This window comes from Zonotrichia leucophrys, chromosome 3 (assembly GCF_028769735.1).
Source record: "Zonotrichia leucophrys gambelii isolate GWCS_2022_RI chromosome 3, RI_Zleu_2.0, whole genome shotgun sequence".
In the NCBI taxonomy this organism is placed as follows: Eukaryota; Metazoa; Chordata; class Aves; order Passeriformes; family Passerellidae; genus Zonotrichia; species Zonotrichia leucophrys.
The window spans coordinates 70,775,344-70,803,313 of NC_088172.1; the positions used below are offsets into that span (position 1 = coordinate 70,775,344).

Consider the following 27,970-nt stretch of genomic DNA (forward strand, 5'->3'; position numbering starts at 1 on the left):
TCTCCCATTACTTTAAATCAGTATATATATTCCAGAGGGTCCTATCTGCTTGGAGTTTGCCCTTAAAACCTCAGGAACTAAACTGGAGAAATCAACTGAATTAAGTTAGAATTGATTTACGCATTGGTCTCATATTTCTGCAAAAAGTCTGTTTCTTTACAGCAGAAAACAAAACTTTGTGTTTTGGTGAGGCTGTGTAGTGAATCACAAAGACATAGCAATTTAAAGGGGTTTTTATTGTATTGCACAAGGTATTTATGCAATCCATGTAGGTACTGTATTGAAGGATCCACATTTTGCAAACATTGGCTGCTGCTGCACACATCACTAGCATTGTGAATAACCAGTGCCTTCTTCAAAAAGTAAAATAACCAGTTGCAAGTTTAAGCATGTTGTGGAAATAAATGAAGAAAAAAAGCAAGGACTATTAATACATATTTCTCTTCAAACACACAAATATACAATTTTCAGAAGAGCACCAATAATGCCAAGCAAGTATTTTGATGAGATACTGTATGTGTAGGCTCTGCAGTAAAAAGCCAATATGCACACAGAAAATATATTTCAACTTTTAAAATAATTTAACCATAATATCTTGCATGTGTCACCTGTTTACAACATAACATTTCATATACAGTGTCAGGCTCAAGCCTCAACTTGTGTAAATTTGTGCATACTCATTTAAAGCAACTGAGACTCTGGACCAGGTTATTCAAGCCAAAAAAGCCTTCAAACTGTTCACAACTGAATTCAGAGCTGCAGTATAAGACCAAGAAAGTAGTTATGGTGAATTTATAACAGAAATGGTACTATGGAAAATGAAGAGAAACACTATAAAACCCTCAAACACAAGGTTCTAGAAAGAGGCCTACACGTAAAGTGATATTGTAATAACTTATAAAAGTGAATAATTAGTATCAGTCTCCTTTCTGACATTAAGAGATTCTCACATATTCAGAAGCCTGTAGAAGTGAACTAAGCAAAAGTCACAATCATATCATCCTCAAACACTGTTTTTTAAGTTTCTGATCATTAATACTGGTACTTAAAAACATTTTGTATTTGCTGAAACTGATTATTAAAATTTACCTTCCTGATATGAGAATTTAGTGTAATAAAAATCATGAAAAACAATAGGTAAAAAAATAGTATTTTAAGAATATTTTTAGAAAACTCATCATACAACTGCAAATACAGCTGATATTTAAGCATCTGCTTTTGAATGGTGGTCTTTTGTTTTTTTTTTTTTTTTAAAGTGAATCACTTATAAAGAAGCAAGGGAGTACCAGTTCTAAGATTTATTCTTGTCCATTACATTGAGGACCTCATCCAAAAGTGAGGGCCCCAAGTCAAGTTGTAATGAGAGAAGGGAGCCTGCAAGATCTGAAAGGGATTCTTCAGACTTTGTCTTGGTTAGTTCACATGAAAGCCGGCTGTCATCCAGTAAATCCACTGTTTGCCAATCCGTGCATCGTTCAGAAAAGCTGGATGAGTGACTGTCGCTACCGTTGGTAAAATGTGAAGAAGAACCATTTTGCCCCCATATGTCATCTTTGTACGTTTCTTCATCCTCCATCTCTTTCCCTTTCTCCTGCAGTTTTTCTTCTATTACTGGCTCACAGCTAAGCCTAGGATTTCTGGATGACCTGATGGATTCTTGCTTTGAATTAAAAGTTACTGGTGACAATAAAGGCAATGTAAGGGCTTGAGAACCCCCAATGGCAGGAAGGGAAATAGCATTTTTGAGCACTGGTGATGGAGTTTCTGTAAACATGGATTCAGAAGTGCTGTTTGCCCTTAAGAATTCATTGTGGATACCAGACTGGCTAAGTCTGGTTTCACCTTCATTTCCAGGCAACAGCTCATAGTTGCCCTGCAAAAATGAGATGTCTCCGAAAACATCATGCTGTCCCTCTTTTCCAATGTGTATGGTATGACGAAAATCTCCAAGTGGAGGACTGATCATATCAGGAGATAAGATATCCCTTAGTTTGAATTTCTTCCCTTTCTTATTGTTAGCAGCTTTCAAGTAGATGGGTGTCTTGGCTGGCATCTTGCTTGTAGTTTCTGAGAGAAGTAGTTAAAAAAAAAAAAAAAAAAAAAGGGAAGGAGAAGCCTCTTACAAAGCCAGCTCTTCTCAGGAGACCTTCAGTGTTAGCAATGTTACATCATCATCTTGCACCACCCTTGCACACAAACTCTTACTCTTCTGATGCAGAGAACTGTGGAGTATGTGAAGGTAAATGTCTCCCACATCAGCTCTTCGCAAGGTAGAGCACAGGTTTTCGGGTCAGGTACCGACCAAATGCCCTGCTACTTCCTCAACTTGAGAAAACCTGCATGGGATACAAAATAAGATTATCATTAATTTTTCATGGTTCATTCAGTCTTGTTTTTACCAAACTCCAAAATTAGTAATGGTACTGACAGTTCCAGCCTACAGATTTGCTTTATGATGTTGCTTCCCTTCATTAGGCAGGATAAAAGAGTTCAGATTAACAAGGGCCACCTAACCTTTCTCTGACTCCATAGCTTTTTTTGAAGTCAGACTTTTTAGACACAGTTGCTGAGCACAATTCATTTGATAAATATCACTATCTCAATCTTTCCTCTCCTTATTGTGGCATTCAAAATGCTGATCTTTAAGAACACATGAAGAAACACATTTATAACATTCAACGACATGAAGTTTTTGGTAGATCCAGGAAAGCTGACAGTCATTCAGAAAACTGTTTTAGAAATGGAGTAGACTCCCTTGATTGAGATAACTGGGTAATCAGATTAGCATTCAGATACTTCCAATTAGTGCTGGAACGCTCACAAACTGTAACATCTCCAGTAATTGTGCCCATTTAAACAGATAGCTTTAGGAACTAGAGAGAAGAGCACATCCAGGTCTTTACAATTTGTTAGGAACATCCAAACTCGCATGCTTTAGAGGAGACTGATTCTTGTGACTATATTCTTTAGGCTACATGAATTCTCCACAGCAACTAGTTATAGTTGCTATAGCTCATGAATTATGCAGACTACAAGGCCACAGTGATTTAGAGTTGCTCTGTGCAACCAATTTTAACAGTCTCTGCAAACCATGTTGTCCTACTAGAATGTGGTCTTTGAAAGGTGTGATAGAGCTAACAAGGGCTAACAGGCTATTAAGTCAAAAAGCTATTGAAAACCACTCTTTTTTAGTACTTTAATGGCATATTTCTTCCTCATAGTGTCAGTTCCTAACTCTTGGACACTCAGAATTAACACATTTTTTCTCCTAGACATTTTTATACATTCTTCTACTAAGTCCATGCACCACAGATCCCCCTCTCTCACTAGAATACTCAGCTACAAATCCGTCACCCTATGTCCATCACCACCCCCACTGTGCAAAGGAGATCACAGCTTTTACACAGCAAGACTGTTCCATATCATAAGAGGAGGGAGCTGGCTGTAACAAGGGCTGCTTTTGCTGCCTTTTACTTATGCCCTGGAAGGGTTTTTCCTTCACCAAATTAAGCCCAGTACAAATCACCAGGTTTAAAATTTAGCACTGTATGGCTACACACCCAGCTTGTCAAAAAGCATTTATGCATTTTAACAAATCCTTTAACCACAGTAATTAGTTCCTACAGTTGGGCACTTAACTGTGCATCACAAGGGAAGCTGGGAGTCTAGCCAGGTCAGTGCTTTGGATTTTTTGATTACCCACCAGGTATCTACTGCACTTTGATAATGTTGAAGAGCCCTCCCCCACAAAATATATCAGATGTAAACATGTTAAAGCTGAAATACAAAAGAAGTTCAATAATTTGATGTTGGGGAAGATGAAACAGGAAAGCCTTATAAATATGATTGCCTGGCCTTCAATTTATGAGGGCATTTTATACTTTTAAGATCAATTATGAAAATACAATTGATTGCATCAATCAATTAAAAGCACTTCAAAGCTTCCTCCTACACAACAAAATGGTAATTCATCAGGATCTACAATATACTAGGAGTTTCACATTACTCCATGGCAGTACTGCAAGATACAAAAGTAATTCCTGAATAAGATCTCTGCATGTGCCACCTGCAATGGGAACAGAACTGATCAGTCAAATCAACCCTGCAGCTTTAAGGTCTAAATTTCACTGCATTGTTTCCCCCCATTTATCACTCTGCCCAAGCTACTCATTTAGCTAAACAAAATGTCCTCAACTCTACAGAGAAGACTATTATCAAACAAAGATGAATGGTGAGGTTGTTTTACAGTTATCTAGGGGACTCAGCTCTATCTCACTTCCTAGAAATAACACGCCAAATTACCTCTGATTTTAATTTCTCATTCTTTAAGGTCTTTTAATTTGAATTAATGACAACGTAATGACAATGTGGTCTAAAGTCATGCCTGTTGGTCACTAGTTTAAAAATGAAAGATAAATGGTAGTTCATTCAAAGCTTTCAAGGCTCCCACCACCTAGGATCTGTATCAAAAACCATTATCCAACCAAATTCCACAGAGAGGTTTAAAAAAACTTGAAGGACACAATGAAACTTCTGAACATCAGGAAATATTAAAAAGAAAATGTAAAATAACTCCTAGGTATAAATAGGCCATTTTAACATACAAGAAAAGCACTATATTTTATTTAGCTCATAGCTCAGGGGGAAAAACACAAAAACTCTGAAAGCAGCACAAACTTTGGAGATCCAAATCTCCTTTAGTTCTTGCACTACGAGACAGCCCCAGTAAGGGGCAGTGTAAAACCACACTACCTGAGATGATGCTGCAAGAGACTCCACTATCAAGAATTCTAAACCCTCTCTATACAGCACTCCCTTTAATTGTGAAGGCCTTGCCTTCCATTTGGCCAGTGCAAGAGGCTTTACATTTGAAGAGAAGAAATTTCACAATTACATCCTTAGTGCAAGCACCATTTTCTCTGCTGAAAACAAAGGCTATTCTTACTGCAGATTTCAGTACCCACAGTACTGGAAATCTGCAAACTACACCTTTTAAATAAAAGGGCTCCCTTCTCAATGGACAGGCCTTCCATGTACAACATAACACAGCTTCAGAACAACTGTACCTTGTTTCTGCATACTTAGCCTCTTTGTCAACTACTGCCTAAAGGAGTGCAGATTTTTAGATACTTCAAACAAATACATCTGGATATATTCACTAAATCTACAATACTATTTTTATTCATATTTAACTTGCAATTAAATAAGGAAGAATCCATATAAATAATTAACATATAGCATATCTATACACACACATATATATAGTAGTTCTTTTAGTAAGAAAAAAAATGCATAAGTCAAACTTTGGCAAATGAAGAAAAACCTAACAAGACTAAGCTTCCAGCTCAAATCCTAGAAGACAAAAATTAGTCCACAAAATTTTCACAAGAATCTTAACACCTTAACACCTGCACTCAACAAGATTTAATGGAATCTCAAGGGCACATGGGCTAAGAGAAGGGACACAACACAACCCAGTCTTGATATCAGGCTACACAATAAATTTCTCCTTGTCTTACAATGAGACCTTTTTCAGATCTTACTGCTAAAAAAGTCTCGTGTTTTGACTAATTTCAGCTCAGTAACCAAGCGATTGTATAGCTAAATTGGAAAGCTGAGGGAGAAATTACCAGAAAACCAGAAGTCTGCAATCCTGGACTGCCAGCCTACAGTGGAAGACCTTAATTTAAGAGAAAAACAACATGAAAGGGTTTTCATTCCAGTTGAAAAGATATCCCCTCTCCTAACAAGATCCAAGCATGAGCCAAACCAGAGGAATTTCAGCCCAGTGAAAATTAAAGTTTTAGTATGGCTGTAGCACTTGCTCATTTTCATTCCTATCACTTCACACTCTCATATAAGTATTTTGCTTGGTAACAAAGACCAATATTTTTAGAGGTGCTTCTCAATCTGCCTTCTGTCCACTCAGCAATCATCACCTTCCACACAGCTCAAAGTTTTCCATGGATGCCTTAGCTTATTCCACGGTCCATTTTAAAAAGACAGACTATCAGCAAATATCTCAACAGCTAAGCTTGCAAAGCCAGAGACAAATAAGGGTCAAAGTGCAAACTTTTATTTGTGCACACATCCCAGGAAACCTAGATCCTTTAGCAAAGAAATTAGAGAAAGAAAATCACATTTCCACAGAGCAGAGCCAGAAGTGACTGTGTGTGCTGGGAAGTCTCTGGGCTCTCTCCAGGGCAACCCCTTGCAAAGGCTCTGCCTTACACATCACTGACTAGAAGCACGTGAAACTCAGAGAAAGGCCTTTCCAAAGCATAATTTAAAATATAAATGAATTACCTTGTGGAGCAAGTCAATAAGAGAAAAGTGAGTCTGTACATCATCTAAATAGGCAAATGAAAGCACAGCAACATAGCAAAAGACAGACAAAACTATGCAACAGGCAGCTGCAACTTTTCTACATGATGAAGTATCTGCAAGCATAGAAGAATTAGACTTTAGGGCTTCATTTTAGGTTTTAGCTATCAGCAGCTTTCAGCAGTACAAACAAACTCTTAAGAACATCCTGGTCAATTACTTTCACTATGTCTAAAACAGCGTCAAGTGTAAAACACATTTTTACTGGTTTTATAACAGGGGCCTGAAGTCATGCAGTCACAGTTCCTGAATGCTAGTGAAATACACTCCCAGTTAACCAAGTCCTCAGGTACAAGAAAAGCACCAGATGATGCACCACAGAGCTTACCTCTTATGCTTCTGGGGACTCAGGTATCCTTATCAACCATCAGGCTCTGAAGACAAGAGGCCACAAGTCTGTCCACTTCTAGATCAGACCACCAGCTCTCCACTTATAAAGCCACTACCTTCTAAGTAGCTTAAACCACATCAGGTGCTAACACTTCTTCCTCTAGATTGTTTATCTAAATTTACATTGTTTATAAGAGGCAGAGCCTTTGAATTCATCTGTATTAAAGTCAACTTCCCTTGATCAGGTTATAAGTCCTTGGCTCCTTTTCTTCTCCTTTCATCAAAGAATTGGCACCTTCCTGATTAAAGCTACAGATTTAATTACTTTATAAAAACAATCAGGCTAAACACACTTCAGTTCAACTAATTTTCTCAACTGCACTTATCTGACTCTCCTGGATCAAGTCTTACCCATTTCATTGTGCCATCACATACACTATTTAGAAAATGAAGGAAAAAAAAATCCCAAATAATTTCCACAGATACAGAAGCACAGGTCAAGAGAAGACCTGACTCTATGTTGCAGTTGATTCATTTCTACATTGCCCTAAAAAGACAGAGATGCCATGTGCTAGCTGTGAAGGTATTTGTCCACCCTTCTCTTAAAATTCCCCATACATGCAGACTACATCCATTAATTTACTTCACAGAGATCAGTTACCAGAGAATATGCCCCTAAATTGTTCCCTGTTCCAATCTGGGTCCTGATTAATAGAATAAGTTATTTTATCTATTCTAGCTGTGGGTAAATAAAAAAATAATTTTTTAAAAGGCAAAAAAATCACATAAGCATATAATTTGACTTCCCTTGTCATAAAACAATCTTTTCCACATAAATCAAAGACAAATAGTACACTAGCTGTGAGTTGTCCACTCGAAGAAGGGTTAATTGCCACTAAGTGTAAGCACAGACAGGGACAGGCTGCATACAGTGCCTTTCTCTCCAGATATCTTCCATTTCTCCAGCAGCTTCCTCTCCCCCCCCCCCGCCCCCTAAAACCTAGATTTACAAACAAAGGAAAAACAAGTTCTTGATTTTTAATTATTGACTCATTTAACTCTTGCTACCCTCCTCAGCACTCTTTCAAACACATCAACCTTGTGAAAATCATGTTAACTAAACAAGGGAACACTTTCAACTAATTTTAAACCATTAAAACCATTAATATATTATATAGAAATGAACGAAGTATTAGATCTATTTAAGTATTTAGTTTGTAGTAAAAAGAAACAAAGGAGACCAAAGCTGATTTGGAGAGAAGGAAAAAAAAAAAAAGAGGTCTAATTTGAGCAACTGGCCTCAGTCTCTACTTATTATTTTGTTCTTTATCAGTCTGAGATTACACATGTCCTTTATCAACCAGAAACCTTCATCCTTGTTAAGGTACTTGAACACTAACCAAGTTGTTTCTCAGTCATCCTTTTTGAGCAAAGTGAACAGGGGGAATTCCTCATGTGGTGATAGTGGGGGAATAACTTTAAGCCTTCTGGTGTCCCTCCCTCTCTCTTTTGAACCACCTCCAATTTTTCAACATTGTTTTCCAAGCAGATCAGAATTAATGACAATATTTCAATATAATTCTCCCTAACAGCATATATGAAGATAAAAATCACTTCTTTCCTCCCATCATCACTGAATTGTTTATTAACAAGATCATACTTCTGCTCTTATCACCCTCTTACAACAGGAATTTTCCTGTATTTACAGGGTAGAATTATATTACAAATCATTTAAGAATTCTTGTGCTGGTATAATAAAAACAAGTTCTCCAAGCAGAATAAATTATACTGGGAAAAGTAGAATTTGTTATCCTTGCTTTTTATTGGTTCAGAGTGGGCATCTCCATTTTATTTTTTTTTAGGATCAATATACAAATATATTAATTTAATCAACAAATTTTGGCAACACAGCCAGTGGCAGTGCTCATGTTACACTGTTTGTCAAGTAAGACTCTACTCCTTTCCTTGGTGGGGAGAAAAGCTAAAAAGCTTTCCAAATTATCATTGTCCAGCAAATAAACTGGATTTACATTCCACAGGATAAAAAGCAACGCCATACTTCAGAAAGAGAAACATTTTATTTCAATGTGCTCAAGCTGCAAGTCAACAAATCAGTTGAGCTTTCTCTGTCTCCCTCACCAATATACTTCACCAATATCCATTACCTGCAAATTTGTACTACCACAATTTTGTACTTATTTGCAAGATGCTCATAAAAATACTATGCAACCCCTACCATATAAATAAATCTCTGCATTGTATCAGTAGAAATACACTCCTCTTTGATGTTGACTTATTTTTGACATTTACTCTGAGATTCTAAATATTTTAAATACATGCTTTGTTAACACTGTAGGGGACTAACATTTGTAAAATCTGGTTGTGATGCAATAAGAAAATAAATGCCTTACACAGTCTGTTTTTGCAACTGTGCTTACAACCACTTGTTAGAATAGTAATTAATAACTCTTTTTTATCAAGTATTTTTTTTAACTTTTCAACAGGTGTGAATCACAGCTTACTTTCACCTTTGAAAAGTTAGCATCTTTTCTAGAACAATAAAAATCTTTCTTTCTTTTCTCCTCTTCTCCAGAGACACGGATTTCATGAGCTCGCTGTATTCTGTTGTTCAGCTTCATGCACGGAAACAGGTCCCTCTTCACTACCTTCTCCTTAGCTTTGTTGGCTGGTACATTCATACATACAGATTTAATACCATATAGTTCAGTGGCTTCCAAAACCTGGATGAGCACAAGCCCATGCAGATTTAGGCAGAGGTGCATGTCAGCACAAGGTGCAGCAGAGCACGTTAATAACGCAGCCAGCCACAGTGAGGTTATGCTACATCAGACTGCACGCCGAAGCACAGTCACACATCTCCTCCTACAGAGTCACACACCACATGAGCAATAGCTGGCTACCATAAACCCATAAGCCACCAGATGGACAGGCTTAAAAACTTGTCCATCGGTTCTCTTCAGCCACTCTTCAGGGAAAAACATGAAATGGGACAAAAAAATGACCCCTACAAGCCAAGCCAATGTGCCACCTAAAAGTTGCCAAACTGCTCTGGTTGAAATCTCAACTGTCCCCTGCAATGTCAGGCAGCACTCAGATCAGTTTAAGTGGATTAGGAATCCACACTCCACACCCTTGGTGATTCTGAGCAGGTTAGCATAGATGGCTTTCTCTTTTGACACAGAGGGTGTAGTTCCTCAGCCCAGCTCTGCTCCCAAAGCCGGTTTAAGAAGTTCCCACCTTGGATTCCTCACTGCTCATTGCTGGTTCCTTGTACCCTTCACAGGCAGACAGATCACAGTCACACTTCAAACTGGTCACAGCCGCAGTCCTCTCCACTGACTCACTTTACAGGACAGGCTTAGCAACAGCTGCAGCTGCCCGATGGCAGTGCTTCAAGAGAGATCAAGCCCAATATAACTTGCTGTCAGAAAGGCATTCTCTCCTTCTCCCCTACCGTGTACACAGACTTGACCCCTTACAGGCCAGTTCAGCACATAACAAGGTGAAAACTAACTAGGAAGGAAGTCTAAAATCACTAGGCTTGGTGTGAGACTGCTTCTCTCTGTCGTTTCATTAGCTAAGCTATCTCTTGAGACACCACTGTTGGAAAGCAAGGAGTTGTGGCAGAAGGGCTGGCCAAGCCTCAACCAGCTCTCCTGCAAGGAAAAACGTCCGAGGAATTACATCCAGACTTTATGCACTCCTGATGCAAAAATGGCTTTGTAGCTCCACTTGTTTCTGCCTTAGGGTTCCCAAGACTGCTGTCATACTGAAATTAAGTTTTTCTAACTTTATTTAATATATTCATGCTATTTTTGGAAAAGACCCTTAGTTTAAAATTTCCATAATTGCTGGCTACTGACAAAAGGCGATCTAAAATATAAGTATCCTACAAGGTTTCAAGAAAAAAAAAACAAACCCAACCACCAAACCCACAAAACCCTACCCTGAACTCCTGACCTCCAATTCTCAAATATGCTTCATCTCTAAATCAAATACTCCTTATCATCTCCTTAAAACACAGAAGTGACACAGGCATATCACAATCACCAGTTCTATTATTCATTTTTCAGAGTGTTTAAATAAGTGTTGACCATCTTTAAATGGCTGATAAACTAGTTTTAAAACAAACTTGAAAGCCAGAGAGCCCTCTATAAGCAAAGACTGAAAATGAGATAGAGATATATAGATACAGAAAAATCTGGAGTTGCACAGTACTTATTTTTTTAATTACACAAAAGAAGGATGAATCTTGTGCTCTGTTGCGGTTCTGCCTCCTTCAGAGAGCTGAATGGTCATCAGGATGAGAGCAAAGTTGATGGCCTTGGGGTAGATGGGAGAAAGGAAATGCTTCAATAGATTAAAAAAATCCTCACTGAATTACTTTTTTTGGTCCAATTTATGTGCCCTTTAAAAATGGGGCTGAAATCACACAGCAAATAGGGCTTCTAAAATTTTATTATCTACATGCAGTTTCAAGTATATTGTTAGTTCAGTGAAGTTTTATCACCCTTATATGAAACAAAAGGGAAAACCCAGAAATTACATCTTCACAGTGAATTTATACTCTACTTCTAACAAAACAATTCCACTATTTCGAGGCACCATTTGAGCAGAGGTAAGAATTTGGAAGAATAAGTGACAACTGGGAGACATGTCTGGTGCTGCTCTGCAACATGTCAGTGACACCTGCAACGTGCCCCAACTCACAGGGATGCACCACACTGGGCAGCACTGAAGGGGTCCCCACTTTCTCTCAAGACATTTGGTTCTCTGTTTGAGTTGCTTTGTACTCTACTGATCAGACTTCCTTTTTTCTGCAATATATCAAGTAGTATCAGGGTGAATTCACACTTTGTGCCAATAGTAATATTTCACATACTGCTCTTAAAATTGGTCAGAGCAAATGAGTCTAATTTAAAAGAAATTAACATACCCAGCACTTGTACAGAGGTGTACTGTCTGAATATCCAGAGTGCACAGTGGCAATTCGGTGCTAAAGCTAGTTTACTGATTAGCAGCCAATATTTCTTTCACACTCTAAATCCCACACATTTAATTAAACTGTCCAAAATATTATTGTCTCAAATCCCACTAAAGCCACCTTCTCAACACTCAGGGTTTACATCAGCCAGCACTCAGCACCTATCTTCCCATTATTGTAGCAATATTTCAAAAGATAAGTACAGATCTAAGACAAAGCTTAAGCCAAACGGTGAATGAGATGACAGCCCTTGTACAGACTGGACTTGCAGCTTGCCTGTGCAGGCAACATGAGAGGATAAGTAAATGGGTCAGGGAAGCATGCTGGATCCAAGCAGACCCAGTGTACTGCAAGTTAAGTCCTGTCTTTGCAAACTTCTGGAAAAGTGTTTTGCAGACATTCGTTTTCTCTCAGCTCTCTGCAGGGGCTCCTGCTTAGAGCTTTGCCTTGAGACTGCAAGAGAACATAAATCTCTCTGTTCAAAGGTCAATATTTCAAAGTGCTCCAAAATGGACGTTTTGTTTTCAGAAGTCGTGTCAAGGGAAGGCATATTGGCGGCAAAAAGAAAACGTCTAGTGGGCAGTCACATTAGGGTAATGTAATCATGACTCATGCTCCTCACCCATTTCCTGACTAGGGCCGTGCATGATCAAAAGAAAGCCAGCCACAGTAATGCTGCCGCTCGTTAATGTTAGCTGGCCTGAAAGGATTACAAACTACCAGAAAACAAACTCATTGCAGAGCATCCTATTTAAAGCCTGACATAAATCGACACTGACAAACACAGTGGCGTAACACCAAGCAAAACAACTTGTCTTTGTTGCGAGAAACAAGTTACAACTTTTATGAGTTCTCCTACTCGAACCAACCCTCTCACACACCTTTAAAATACTGTAAATCCTTGGGAGGATGCCTGGGGAGAAGGAGGAGAATGTCTAGTAGCTGGTTAGTATCTAGAGAAACGCAAGATGCAAGGAACTTTTGGAGAGAGGATCACACCAAACTCAGACTGGCGTAAAACAACTACCACCTCTCCAAAAAGGCTGTAAAAGAATATACAGATGGGACAAAGCACGAACTGGGCTTAAGTGTCTCCCACCTTATAAGAAAAGCACTGCACGAGGCAATTTCTGTCTCAGTGTTCTCCTGTTGAGCATCCTGATTGAAGCATGTGCTTAATGATGCAAATTGCTCTTCATTTGTATATAGACTTCTTCAGCAGAACACAGATTTCAGATCCTTGTTGGGACCCTGGTCACATTTAATTTGTTCCAAAACCCACATTAATGAAAACCCCAAAATTAATCAGATATTTCAACAGAAACTAGGCTAGACATTAGGTAACAGATGCCAACACCCAGCTGCACCTCTCTGCAGCCCTCACAGGCCAGATAGAATCATAGAACCATTCAGGCAGGAAAAGACCTTTAAGATCATCAAGTCAACAGACAACTCCTTTCCCTCCCTCCTAACTCAGAAGCAGATCTAGGAGCCTATATTTGCAGGTCCCTCTCACTCCTTTACAAATGCAAAGTAAGTGCTAAACATGCTCCTCAGCACCAGTTCCTGTGCTCCTTATACTTCCAACAAGGGAGATCAAAGGGGAGAGAGATTCTGAAGGTGACCATTACATACATAATCCATTGTCAAAATCACTGTCCATAGGTTTAAGACTGATCAGCAGTGGCATTCCACTCTCAGGATACTGAAGAGACCCCTACCAGGTATCTGACAGCCAAATTCAACCCAAATTTAACAACTGTCTTTTTAGCAATGCCTCAGCTCACCATTTAGCAATCTCACCCTTTTGCCCCCCACATTAAACAGAGATGACAGGTGGGAGAAGCAAAGTGTTGCACAAGGCAAAAGTTATGTTTAGGTCTGACTAAACCAATACCAGCTAAGTGTACTGAGTCTATACTTTATCCAGGTTGCAGCAATTACTTCAGAGTTGAGAGAAGCTGGTTCTGAAATGGAGCACTCGCACATATACCAGGGCTTTATATTGCATTGTGACACTTGCTGCGGGACTGTTAAAGCTCTGTTCATCTTGTTCATACAACTCTAGCAGCACAGAAATGAGGTGTAGCAATCCCCTTGGGCATGGATGCACCTCGGTATTGACCAAGAATGAGCTGTTACCACATGCTGCAAGTCCTTAATGTACCAATACATACAACTGGTATGGAAAGCAGTGGTGTGTAGGCAGAAAAATAAAAGAACATAATTCTGGGACCTACTTTCCCATGTAAAGGGCATATTTATTTACTTAATCCTCTAATAAGTAGGTAAGATGAAATGCTACCTTTACTGCAGGCTATTTAAAGCAAATTTCTATGGTTCTTTCAAGCTCCAGGGAGTCAAAATTCAAGACATGGGAGAAGCACTACATTGCTTAGCATGGTTTACCATCCTTAAAAATTTAAGAGAAGATGACATGCTTTAGAGTCCAGGGCAACACAGCTACAGTGCTGTCAAAAACTTCTGTTGGGGGAGAAGGGAAATCAAGCAAAATAAAACACAACAACAACAAAAGAAACACTGCAACACCAACTCAGAAAACAAAAGCAATGTAAAGATGGTCAGAAACCAAGCCACCTAAATAAGTGGACAGGTATTCCTGAGTTTCTTACTGCAGGCAAAGGAAGAAAAACTGAAGTCAGTTTCCTTGTCCTGGGCTCAAATCCAAACCATATCCAGCAAAAAAACCCAACAACATGTAATAGTGTAACAATGCATGAGGATTGCATTAATTTAAGGAACAGTGTGGGCCTCTCTTCTCTTGTCCATATGGTTCTTTTAACAGAGATAGCATCTGTGGAAACAAAGGCAAGGAACAAACTATAACTCCCTGAATTACACAACAGCAGAGACACTATACTCAAGAAGTTTAAGAGGGAACTTGCATTCAAGTAGGGCATCAACATTTCAAGTGTTGCTGCTTCAGTACTGGGCCAGAAGAAATTATTGGATAATGTAGGGCCTGTTCCACAGGCTCTCTGGATATAGCTCCCTTGGAAAGGAGGAGAAAAACCATAAACAAAAGACTCAAACATAGTTCCATCAAAAGGCATGTACAGTAGCTTCTAAAAGGAAGATATCACCCAAGGGGCATTCTTTCTTTCCCTGTGCACTTGCCTTCTAACCTAGATTCACCAGAGGTATGCTCCTTCTGGCTGCAGAAGCAGTGGGCAGCAGCATACCTGGGCTTCTTTCTTGGAGCCCAAGGAAATCCTTATTGGAGGAGAGTATTAAATAGTTCACCAACAGCTACTTAGACCAATGTAAAAAGTAGCTCACCAACACCCCTATTGCTGTAGTCATAGGCTTCCTAAGTTAAACCACATCCTTGAGTAAAATGGAATTTTGTTGTTCTTTTGTTTGTTCCCTCAGAACACAGCACTAAATAGGGTTCATCTTACAATAATTAAAATTATATATATATCTTCTTAAATAAAAATCCAGCCACGGATATACTGCTGTTAAACTTCTATTCCTGGAAAGACCATAACCCATTCACTTGACAGGACAAAAATGGGAAGAGACAATTTAGCATGGGAAAGGAAAAAGGCACAAACAACAATGAAAAGAAAAAAATCTGCACCTAGTCAGTAAGCTAAAATTCTCCAAGTACAAGACATTAGCAGCTTGCAGGAAAGCAGTTAACTTTTTATAGTCACCAGGTTCCCAGATTAATGGCTCTGATTGAGTTCACACCTCCCAAAGTGAGTGTTTCAAATTGTCTGAAATAAGGCAGGCAAGTTCAGTCAGGGCGCCAAGAGGCTGAAAAAGCATTACATCTTAAAGCAAAATCTCAACTTTAAAAGCAAAAAATCATGAATACCTGAAAAATCCAAAGACTCTTAACCTGACTTGCATTTGGACTATTACGTTCCCAGTGACTTATTATCCAACACACAAATTCAGTGCTATTTTAGAACTTGATTAAGGCTAATAAATAATAAAACTCCCTTAACACCTCTTGCTAGTTACCTTTCTTATGCAGAAGATACAGAAAAGTTTTTCACTTGTTTTGTCAGACACCAAAATATTCTTCTTGAGCTTTCCACTGAAATTCTGTAATTTCCTATGTACCCGGAAACAGCCATGTGCTCCTGAGTCAAACACTTTGCTGATAGCTTTGAAAACAACTAAGATAACTTTTTGAGTCACTAGTTTACATCTTTTCTCCTTCAACAGTAATTGAATCAGTGTAATTATTGGAGGCTATACTGCAAACTAGATCAGAATCAAAACTCTTGCTTTACTAAATAGATTACAAGATACAAAACTGGTACATCTCAGTGGAAGGACAACTTGCAATATATACAGCTCTTCTTTTTGCCCAGTACATTCACTGAAAAACCACAAATATTCTTTTTTATGCTGTCACAGGATCTTAGATCAATTATGAGTTCTTACACAGCAGCTTAACATGCCTAATTTCATAGGAATTTCTCTCCATTTGCAGGCCCTAAAAGGTACTGCCACTCCCAAGTCAGACTAATGATACAAATAAAAATTGTAGCTTTTTTTAAGGGCATTTGCAGTTGTGTGGGCGTTCTGCTCAGCAGGACTTGAAGCCTGCATTACCAGCAAGTGCTCTTTAAACTCTTTGCATTGAATTGATCCCTTTCCGTTTGAAAACTACCCTAAGATGATCTGTACTGGAACACTTAGAATCAAAGGGAAAAACAGGTAGAAAATGAAATTGAGGGATAGAGTGGCCTTGATCAACTGTGTCCTGATTTCAGCTGGGATAGAGTTAATTTTTATCCTGGTAGCTGGTACAGTGTTGTGCTGTGTTTTAGATTTAGGGTGAGAATAATGTTGATAAGACAGTGATGGTTCAGATGTTGCTAAGCAGTGTTTACACAAAGTCACTGCCTTTTCAGCTTCTCACTCCACCCCAGCAGTGAGTAGGCTGGGGAAAAGCTGAGAGGTGACATGGCCAGGACAGCTGACCCCCACTGTCCAAAGGGCTGTCCCACAGCACATGGTATCATGGTCAGGATACAAACCAGGGGAAAGGTGGCCACGGGCCACTGCTCAGGAATTGGCTAGGCATTGGTCAGCAGGTGGTGAGCAATTGCACTGTGCATCCCTTGTTTTGTACATTTGAATTGTTTTATGGTTATCCATTCCTTTTCTGTCCTATTAAATTGTCTTTATCTCAACCTATGAATTTCACCTTTTTTCCCTTAATTCTCTCCAAATCCCACTGGGTGGGGAAGGAGTGGGCAAGCAACTGTGTGCTGTTCAGTTACCTGTCAGGTTAAACCACCTCAAGCTGGTATCTGAACCCCAGCAAGCCACTTGAGTTTTAACAGCAGCCCTAGTCATGCACTCAAGTTTCAAATGGAAGACTAAATCACAAAGGCCACAGTTTCAGGAAGGAGGACTGTGCTCAGAAACAGAAATAAGAGGCCAGAAGAGTTAACCAGGCTGAACCTCATCCTCTTGAACTGTAGTCATAAGGGGCTAGTGAAATTCCCTGCTGCATGAGAGGGCACTGAAAGGAAAGATCCAGTATTTTGTATTTGGCTATCACCATGCCCAGTTCCTGTAGCGACAATTCCAAGAGCGTTCATGACACAAAAGAAAGTTCCAGGAGAGCCACAAGACTGACATTATCACTTACATTTCATAGAAGCATAGAAACATTAAGGTTGGAAAAGACCTTTAAGATCACAAAGTCCAACTATTTAGCTTGAGTTTGCTAGACTGAAGCTAGTCAAAGCAATTACAAAGGAAACATACATTTTTGGAACAGCAAGAACAATTTATTCAGGCTTATGGTAGATTCTCTGTTATTTGTTATTAAATTTGTTAAGTTTTTGTTTGTTTTTTAAGAAATTACTATTGTTTAATTCAAAGAGTTCAGGCAGAGCCAGGAGTCATACTGACACAGAACTGGATAATGATTCAGGAAAGGCCTATAGCTTGTCATAAGCAAGTTCCCAGTGGTCTGGTCTGACTTCTGTCATTCAAGATATGAACAGTAGTCTTCCCTAAATTCATGGCATTTCTCTAAAGAATTAAGTATTTGGAAAAGTATTTTTATCTCAGTAATGCCACACTAAATTTTTAGAGCATTTCTGTCCACAGATTTTGTTTCCTTGGCCATCAAGATGATTATGAAGGTTGAAAGGACAAATCTCCTGGTAGTTATCAGAATAGACCTCTCCTCAAAGCTGTTGTTTGTAAAGTTCTCATCTTTCAGCACAAAATAGAAAAAAGAAAAAAGTAGTAGATCTGTTTTGGACATTACTTCAAATCCTGATTGGAGAACAAAATAAATTCTGTCCTGTCAAATTGCCATCAACAGTTTGAGATGTTGCAAGCTTTAAAAGCTGTTCCTCCTTTGGCACTGTGCAAGCAGAAGGGCACCCATTTCACAGCACCTTAGGCCTCTTTAAAATGTTAAGTTTTTCCTGTTCATTTTGAAGTACAGCTGTCCAAGAGGGGTATCTAAGATCCATGATCAAGTGGAATCAATGTCCAGCTACAGATACCCAGTTTTGAAGAAAAACACACAATTAAAAATAGTCTATGTGGCTTCATCCACTTTTACACAAAAAAAAAAAAAAAATCACACAGTTCTTGAACTTGAAAATACAACTCTAACTTCTCAAGTCACATCTCCTCTGTACAGTTACCACTGCAAAACTTGACTTTGGGACCATATTTGTACTTTCAGGATACTTATCCCAAAATGACAAACTTTGAAATTTGGAAAACCCAATAACTACCACCAGCTACCTCAGCAGATGGATTCAAAGAACACACTGAACGAGAACACCTGAAAAATCATCTGGTACCATTTCAGTAATGGATCTTAAATGTACACACACACACAGACAGCTGCTCCTACTTCTGCAGATACCACTTTTATTACAGAAAGAATACACACAATTTCTCAGCTGATGCCTTTTTAACACGTCCACCTACACTTCAGCTGTCTTGAAAGCTTCCATTTTAAGGCTTATTTTCAGAGTTGTTTATCAATATCTGACACTGCCATTCAACATTTTCTATCCTCTTCTGCAGCCATCTGTGTTTATTGGGAGGACTAGGAGGTGGGAGAATTTTAACCAAAGTTTTTAAACTGTTTCTCTAATGAGATAAAACAAAATGATCTAATTCTACTCCCCAGCTGTATCATAATGTCCTTTACTCCTACAGATACAAACCATCAAAATCCACAACATTGCTAAAAGGATCTGGCACTTCTGTACTTTTAAATGTGTCTTTTCCTGTCATTCTAAATTACCAGGACAGGCAATGTCAAGGTGTTAAAGTGTATAATTTTTTACAAGATTCAGTAGCTTTAGTGTCTGACACCTAGAACCTTCTGAAATCCAGTCTATTGAAAATATTAGCGCTCATTGCTTACATTGCTCCATCCCCACAAACAATTCAGTTGGCAGGAATAGCCATCAACCCAAATTCAGATCAGTGATGGAACCTCTGCATAAAACCAGGGATGTGGAACCAGGAGATGGAGGACAGTGGTTGTGGGGAAGGAATTAAGGTTCATTCACAGATGCAAGGAACAAAGACATTTACACAGGCTTGATGCAGGAAAATAGATTGGAATTTAGCAACAGAAGTAATTTGCATGTTTAGACTGCTCATTTGAAATTGAAGGCTGCTTCTTTCCTTGCAGATTTTTCAGTTATATGCAGATTATATATTTGTATTTTCAGAGATTATTTGGATATACTTAAAGATGTACATTTGAATGGATATACTATGCACACCAAAGGCAATGTCAAAAAGCCTCCAATTTCTCTGTTGTTGCTTCATTAGATAACAATTCTGTCACTTCCTCCTGTACAGCTGTCAGGGCATCTCCCAGTAATCAAAATGTTATACCATGCCACAAAATACCTGATTTACAATTTTTATTTCTCTGCCAAGGTAGAGGCATGGTTATACTCTCAAGGCAAAATAACTACTGCAATTAACAGGGAAATTAATTCTGAGACAAATATGTGAAAACCGTCCACAGCATAAATTGCATGATTGTTTAGCACTTCCATTTGGAGAGGCAGATTTTATTTTTGTCCTCACAAATTCCTTTAGGAACTCCTACAGATTAATAACCTTCTTGGACTCTTGCTATTGTAACTTTTTTTCTTTGGGACCAGAAGCATGCATTTTTAAGAGAGCTGTACAGTCCACTGCTATCAAATGGATTACTTTGTTGTCCTTGCTGTTGACCTCACGGGATCTTATCTGAAAGACTCCAGAGCCTGAGATGGGTATTCATACTGCCTGAAGGTACACAAAGAGAAAATCAGAAGAAACACAGCCTCTCTTTCCACTAAAATCATAACAAGCAAGTGGGGAGGGATGTGCAAAACAGAGCAGCAGCCATACAAATTACTGGTCTGCTCAGTCCTCTTTGTTCCTAACAATAGATTTTCCATTCAGCCTTGAGGATTTCTGTGCGCTACTGATTATTTTACTGTTACTAATAAGAAACAAGTTAAGCAGAAAGGCTAACAGGAATGAGCAAACCTTTGCATTTGAGTCTTTCATCAAACTGACTAGATGCCGCTCCTGCCTTCCAGGCAGCATGACCAAAGTGAATTATTACAAATTTGTACTACTGCAGCATCACACCCCTAACCACAAGCCAGGTATGTAGTATATTAAGAATTGCACACACATAAAATGACAGCAATAGCATCTCACAGAAGACAGTTCTTCACCTGTTGTGCCTTTTGGGGCAAGGAATACCAATAGAATTGTAGCTGCTGTGAACATCACCTTCCTCCTATTTCACCTTTCCACTCCAACTGTTTGAACTGAAGCAAAGTACAATCCTGTATGCCATATATACAGCCTATGCATGGACATGCTACTCCATTCTTCACTCCTGTATTCCCATCTGGTTTGCAAACAATCAAAAGAGAAGAGACTCCCCAGATGCATTACATCTTATCCTCCTATGAACCATGCTTATTATTCCAAGGTCATCTGCTACAGGAGTCATGAGCAAGTAAAGAACAGCCTAGACTCGATCAAGAGCAGTAATCTATGGTATCCAGAGCAGAAACACTGAGCTGCATCTGACCTGCAGGACAATTCATGGCACTACTCCTTCCTTGTCCCTCTTTCACTCACAATGTAGTTCTTCTACTGTTCAAACCTTCCTTAAATTGGGCTAACCCCTAACATTATTTCTAGGAGCAATGTATGCTTCAAAGGGAAACTACACAGCCACAAACCATCCTCCAGATGAATAGAGACAAATAATGGAAAAGCCAAAGAAAAGTGCCTCTGCAAGGACCACAGTGCTGGGGAGAAATGGCGTGGCTGGCCTTTACATGGCATTACAAAAGGCAGAATCTACGCCTTCTTTTCTTTTCATCCTCACTGTGGCATGTGCAACTTCCAGTTTCAAGGATGCTTTTGTTTTTATTCTTTGTGGTTACAGAAACATGTACTCTCAAAGAATCAATAAGTCACATTAATACTTGAAATCACATGGACCTCATAAAACTCCAACTGATTAGGCTATCATTTGAAATCTGAACATGAGAACACTAATCTAACCATCCTCTGGAAACATATTTTAACCAAACTGAAACAATGCTTTAGTTCCCAAAATATAATTTACCAAATAATCCAAAAACAACTACAAAAAAATAAGAAAACATTAGCTGCCTCTTCATTAAGATTTATTATTCATACTCTTACAGGGATTAGGATTTCTCCTGGTGAAGAGGGTGACTGAGAGCTCTGCTGGCTAGGGAGCTGGTTTCACCAGCTCTCCGCAGAAAGGCTTCAGGGATGCTGACTGTGGTAGTAGCAAAGCACCTTTGATCTTCCTTGCAGAGTATCACTGAGAATTATGAACCCCATAATTAGAAATATCATATGGAGAGCACTAAGGTTACAAACTCAAAGAACACAAAGAAAATCCCAAGATTGTATTATTTGTGGAATCATTGGATTCCTTCATCATCTGCACCACCCAAAACAACTATGACAGCGCAGGGGCTTCAGCTTTAGCCCAGAATTTCAAACAGATCTTCCTTTTTTCCTATGTGTCACCTAATTCACCCCACATACTATGTAAGGCAAGAGAACTAGGAAAAATAACATGACCTTAATGCACTTATATATGTATTACCATTTTCTACAGGCTTTTGCCAACTTATGGATATTTGCTTTTACCAGAAAAACAGGCTTTAGAGTTTTGGGTTTGCTTGAACTTGAATGTTATAATGTATAGATTTCTTAGCAGGGAGGGAAAAAAGGAAATTTCAGACTAACAGTTTGCTTTTATTTACTATTTTGTGCTAGTGGCTAATATTCATAAAGCAAAAAACCCCACATTTGGAATGAAGACTAAACACCTGTTTCCTTTGTTTTAGGCACAACACAAATCCTCAGATACATACAAAGTTTCTACAGCAAAATAGTGAGAAAGGGACTTGAAACACCTGGTATTTCAAAGGGATGAAAAAAAAATACACCAAGCCCTACATTTTAGATCTTCCAAGCAAAGGTATGAAGTAGTATTTATTTTTAGAAAGTTCTTACAGATGACTTAAAAAAAATTAATTGCCATGTAAATGTACCTAAACAAGCTTGCAGACCTGATTAAGCAAGTCATACCTAGTCTCAGCTTGTCATCAGCTCTTGTATCTCTACAGAAGGTCAGATGCTGTTTACATGTAATCATAGAAAAGTTCACTTAGCTCGTTCAGAATGAGACCCAGCACAAAAACGCACAGTATCAGCCCATTTAATTTCTTATCTAACATGCTCCCCATTGACCTTTATGATAGAAATCAAAGCAGTGTATCGGATTTGGTGAGCTTTTCTCTATTATTTTGTGCAAGTAAAAACAGCATGAGTACAACATTAACATAGATAAGTTGTATGTTGTTGCTTTACCACACATAGTGGGGGGTGAAACCTTAATGTGGCTCCCTGGCATTCATGAGATACTAGGTCATCAAGTTTTAAGAGTATTGCAACACTCGCTAATTTCAAAGATAAGAATAACTGTAATTCAAATTACTTGTGCTATATATACATTTCAGTAAAATGGTCTTGCATTGAAACCTACTAAGATCATGACGATACAATTTAGTATGAGCATTCAGAAACGACACTCACATTTTCAGAGTTTTAGGCACTAAAAGTGCTACTTGGCTGTAGGCTCAGCCTGTAAATGGCCTGCAAATGGCTTACCTTTCCTCTTTAAAAAACAAAAGCACAACACAAAAAGTAGTAAAATACATTCAGCAGTTCACCAGCCTCTCAAAAGAAAAATCTCAGTTGCTTACAAAGATTATTGACTAGCTGTGCTCTTGCAGACTTGACTAGTGGTAAAACCATAAGACAAATATTTGTTTCTATACTTGACTATTTATTCCACAAATATCAATGAAACTAAGTAAAGGTATAAATACATCTTGTCACCCCGGCCAACTTTGTCCTCTTTTAATAATCCCATTTTATCTTGGCAGTGTGCTTTCTGAGGCTTTACTGGGTCTTGATTTAACCCCTGAACTATGAGGAAGTTGGTCTTGTCAGCCAGTTCCAGCTGCTCCCATCAGCCTCACCTTCCCAGCAGTCATCATGCTGGATCAACATCCTTGCTCAATAACATTAGGAATGTCAATTATGAGTGTAAATACAGAACATTGTAAAATATTGTAAGCAATGCTTATCTGCATGAATGTCAACCAGAAATTTTAATAACACTAGAAGCGTGCCCCTTCTTCAGCATAAGCTTTACTTGAGTTCATGAGTTGTTGCACCTTTTTCTGTCATCCTGCTTCACACAGGATGTACTGAACTCGGCAGAAGAGGCAGAACTCTGTTCTCACTGCTCCACCCAGACACATCCCTTAGCACCCCTGAGCCGCTTTCACTGCCTACTAACATGCCTGCTTCTTAGCCAGAGGAAACCATTGAAAAACAGCCCTCTACCCAACAGCTGAACACAATTCTTCCCACACCCTTGTTTAAGTTCAGACTTGAGGTTATTAGGGAAATTCACCTTGCTATCACACAAACAAACAAAACCTTCAGCCAGCTGCCTTGCCTATAAGCACTGCACCCATGGAGGTACCGTGGCTTTTAGGTACAGACCACCCAATTAGTTCACTTTTATCACTGGGGGAAGGAGAGCTCTCCATGAGATGGTTCAGATCTTGAGAAAACATATTTACTCTGATGTGATCATAAGAGGGTAAAAAGAAAAAAAAATTAAAAAAAAGATGGTTTTATTTGTTTGTTTCCAAAAAGTAAAATTTCCATGGAGGAGGGTAAAAGCCTGTGGTGGTTTACATCATTATGAAAGGCCAAACAGGCATCAGGTGACCTGATCCAAAGCAATTCTGTTAACTAGGGTGAGGAAGAAGAGAAGAACTGGTCAGTGAGCATTGCTAAGCCCCTGGGACACACATGGTCTCACTGGCAAGAAGTAAAGGAGAAACTGACAACAAATTCTGCATGGCAGAAAGAAATTTTTTAAAATGCAAGTTCCCTTTTCTTCCCCTAACTATTTGTCAAAACTTGGGCAGAGGACCAGAATCTCTTCTAGAAGATGCCATCTAGGTCAGAAGACTATAAACCAAAGCAGCCTCCCTAATTACGAAAAGCTGAGAGCAAAGCATGTTCTGCCATGAACCGTGGCTTTTGTTGGTTAGAGCAAAGCTGATACAAGTGGTTTGGAACAGTTTTAGATGCCTCTTTCAAGTCAATGTGACATCTAGCCACAGCAGGCAAACAGGGATGGTGCAGACCCACGCTGCCGCTGCCTCAGGGAAAGAGTGGCTCAGGGCTGCCTCTTACGTGATATCCATCTCTTTCTTTTCTGAAATTCACCCAGGCCACCTCCTGGTGATTCAGGCTCGCTTTACCAATCAGAGAAGAGGGGCAGAGGCAGTTTCTGCAGCCTGGTTTTCACCTCTGTGGATGTACAAGGTGCTGCCCAGACAACAGTCACGGTGATTACCTTTAATCGAAGGACAAGATAGGCCCTATTGTTTCCTTCCCAGATACCGCTGAGGCTGAGCCAGGAAAAATCATTCCCTTCCGTACTATCACACCGACCAAAGAACCTGCTCGGTTCCTCTCCTTCACATGCTGTAATGCAAAACAAATGTTCAAAGCTAGGAGTGCCTGGAACACAGGAGTTTTCTCTTGCTTTTCTGAATGTTTCTGCTGAAAGGCTATTTGTAACACACCACAGAGTGCAACTAAATCTTACTGCTAATGCTAAAACAGGCTGAAACCTTTCAGTACAAGACACTTTAAAAATAAATCCTTGCAACAGTAATCACCTGCTGATACATGCTTTTATGTTTAGCCAGCTGCCAAGATGCCACATCTGTCACTTCTTGCTTCCAGAAATGTGCTTTCCTTTTCTGTAGGGAACGAGAAAATTCTGCTTCTAGAATTGCGCTGAGTATCATGATGCCTTTTTTGGTATCTCTGTCATTCCTCTAAACATCTGAGCCATAGAACATGGATTATAAGATTTCTGGTAGTGTGTATCTAAAGAATTGTTCCACTTTAGATTTTAATGCCTTAAACCTTCTGATTTTTTTCATCTGCGTTTTCCTGAACAATGTTACATCCTTACAACCTATATATAACTGAAATTAATGGTCTATGCATGAGTCCTTGCCTCCCTCCCACATATTTTTCAAAGGAAAGTAAGAGATCAAGATCATATTTGTTACATTAAACATTTCATAATAAGCCTTCTTCCTATTTTTAAAACATAGCAACAATCTACAGTGACGCAAGTCCTAAATTAATTGCTTCCTCTATTTTGGTCTCTTTTAAATTTCAACTGAAAATAAATCAAGTCCTTTCTATTAATCTGCAGCCCGCATTTCTTCATCAGCAGCCCAACCCAAATTCTCAAATTTGACTTCCCGACTTGAACTCTTAGCTCGACAACCAGCATCACACGGGGTACTGACTTGCCCCAGCGCAGAGCTTGCCCTCGGTGCAGCCCCGGCCGGGCAGGGAGCAGCGCACTCCACGCACGGTTATCTCAGCCCCACGCAGCAAGGCGCGGCGGCGCAAGGGGACGCACCGCACAAAAAGGGGCGCAGCCTGTTGTTTCAGGGGGTGTAGGCTGGGTATGCCTTCTGCCTCCAAGGCAAGGGCACAAAATCAGGTATGCCAAAATACACTGGGATGGAAATTTAAACCGATACAGGGGCGAATTTCAGCTCGGAAGTTCAGTGATGTAGAAACACCCCGAGTCCTTCTAAGCGATATCTCGGGCATGAACCTCCCGAGCAGCCAAACACGATCATTAATGGGTACTTTCTCTGGCTACCCCGAAACGCGTAGCCTCCCTCCCAGCCCCCCGCGGCCGCCCCGCAGGTCAGGAGGGGCAGCGTCGAGTCCCGGTCGCGCAGCCCGCCGGCGGCCCTCCCGCTCCGCTCCCCGACTTACGCCGCTGCCGCTGCTCCCGCGCCGCTCCTCCCTCCCGAGCTATCTCCGTCCCGCCGCTGCGGAGCCGGGAGGGCAGCGGGGCCACCCCTCCGCGACTCGGGCCGAGCGCGGCACCTGCGAGCGTCTGTCAGTGCGCGGGCGGCGGCGCCCCGTGTGCCGGGGGCGCGGCGCGGGGCCGCGGGCGGCGAGCGGCTGCCGCGGGAGGCGGCGCTGCCGGCGGCGCTGCGGGCGGGGAGGGCGGGCTGCAGGGAAATCCTGGCACCGCGGAGCGCCGGCGGGGAGGCGGGCGGGGACGCCGGGAACAACCGCAGTAACAATAAAAGGTTCCCCCTCCATCTTTTTTTTTTTTTTTTTTTTGAGCTGTTTTGCGGGGGTGGGGGCATTGCGGGCAGTCCGGGAGCCCCCCCCCGCTACACCCTGGTAGTGTCCCGGTGAAGCCCTCGGGTGGGCAACTCCCCTTCCCCCTGTCCCCCGAGCACGGTCAGCTCCGAGGTGCGCTTTAAAGCTCGATTTCTCACCCAAACCCTCTTGCCCCTCACCTCTTTGGCGCCCCAATCCGTCAGGGGTGAAGCTGAGCCCGCTCTCCGCCCGCCGCACTCATTCATCCTGCCTGTCCTCCATTATTTACGCTTTGTTAAGGAGCGCTCGGGCTTTCAGGACCCGGCGGTCTGTGATTTACAGGTAACCGGCACATACTGCGAGAGCGGCGAGGCGCAGGGGCGGCTCCTCCCGCCCAGCGGCGGGGCCGGAGCGGGGCAGCGGGCGGAGGTGCTGCGCGGGGCGCGGACCTCTCAGCGTCGGCCAAGAGCCCTTAATTGACAGATTTAAGGGCACCTGCCCGTCTGTTTTATACAAGTGAAACTGCCTTGCCCAGACGGGAAAGGGCTCAAAATAGCTGTTGGCAGTCCTGCAGATTACTGACTGGGAAGCCAAATAAATACTGTGCTGATGTTAAATTTTTTACAAGTTCTCTGGTTAATCCAGATAGAGAGTCCGGCATTGGTCCGCCTCTCGCAGTGACATCCTCTCAAAGGTTTCTGTTGGCGGATACTTGGACTCAACACTCTGTGCCTGACAGTTTTACCGAAGGGTCATTTTTCAAAATGTTACTTTTGGCACTGCCATACAAGCACTGCATGTGCCCTTATTGAAATATTAAGTGTGGTATATACCTTACCCAGGCTAAGATATTTTTCTAAATATTTGCATAATTTTCATTACGTATGGTGTTTTAAAATCAGCGTAAACAGTGGATGCATTATATGTAAACGTGTATACTTAGCTTAAATTATGTTTACATACCCACATCTGGGTGAGAGGATTTTCCCCTTTGCTCTCTTTGCATTGGAACACTCTGACTCTAAAGCACTTTACCACGGGTTAATTGTATTTTCTTTTTTTGTAAATACAGTACCCAAATTCAGAGAACATGTTCCTTTCAAGGTGTTGAGACTGTAATATTCAGCATGCCCACAGACCGCTGTGCCCTTATGCATACAGGGTGATGTCTCTGGGCAGGAAGCATCATGCCATGCATGGCCCAATCCTGCTATCTGAAGTGAAACTTATGGAGAAAGTAGTGTGCTTTCACATTTTTCACAGTTTCTCATTGCTGATATATTTTCAATTCTGTGAAAATCTTTTTAACCATTTGATTTACATGTCACAATGATAAAAAACCTCTCAAGCCCTCCATATGTCATCGAACAGCCAAGGATGAAGTTGCTTGCTCCATGGGAGCAAGGGCTTTGTGCAAACAGTCCTGCCCAGTGCACGGCCTCCCAGGTGGGAGCAGGCAGT

The 27,970-nt window shown here is 40.4% G+C and overlaps 1 protein-coding gene across 5 annotated transcripts; it reads right to left on the reverse strand.

Annotated features, from left to right (window-relative positions):
• Positions 1-217: 217 nt before the first annotated feature.
• CDC42EP3 (CDC42 effector protein 3) lies at positions 218-26,929 on the reverse strand. Of its 5 annotated transcripts, none has more exons than XM_064708745.1 (3): positions 26,710-26,929; positions 25,039-25,122; positions 218-2,336 (listed from the first exon to the last, which is right to left on the reverse strand). In XM_064708745.1, exon 3 carries the CDS (start codon positions 2,051-2,053, stop codon positions 1,292-1,294), a length of 762 nt encoding a protein of 253 aa, XP_064564815.1. In that variant the 5' UTR covers positions 2,054-2,336; positions 25,039-25,122; positions 26,710-26,929; the 3' UTR covers positions 218-1,291. The 5 variants fall into 5 exon arrangements, with proteins under 5 accessions (XP_064564815.1, XP_064564813.1, XP_064564812.1 ...); XM_064708743.1 differs by lacking the exon at positions 25,039-25,122 and adding an exon at positions 26,171-26,284; XM_064708742.1 differs by lacking the exons at positions 25,039-25,122; positions 26,710-26,929 and adding an exon at positions 26,171-26,357 and having other exon boundaries at positions 218-2,067; positions 2,206-2,336.
• Between the last annotated feature and the right edge of the window lie 1,041 nt (positions 26,930-27,970).

Coding starts and splice junctions, on each gene's coding strand:
- CDC42EP3 (XM_064708744.1), bottom strand. CDS start 2,053: ATGCCAGCCAAGACACCCATCTACTTGAAAGCTGCTAACAATAAGAAA.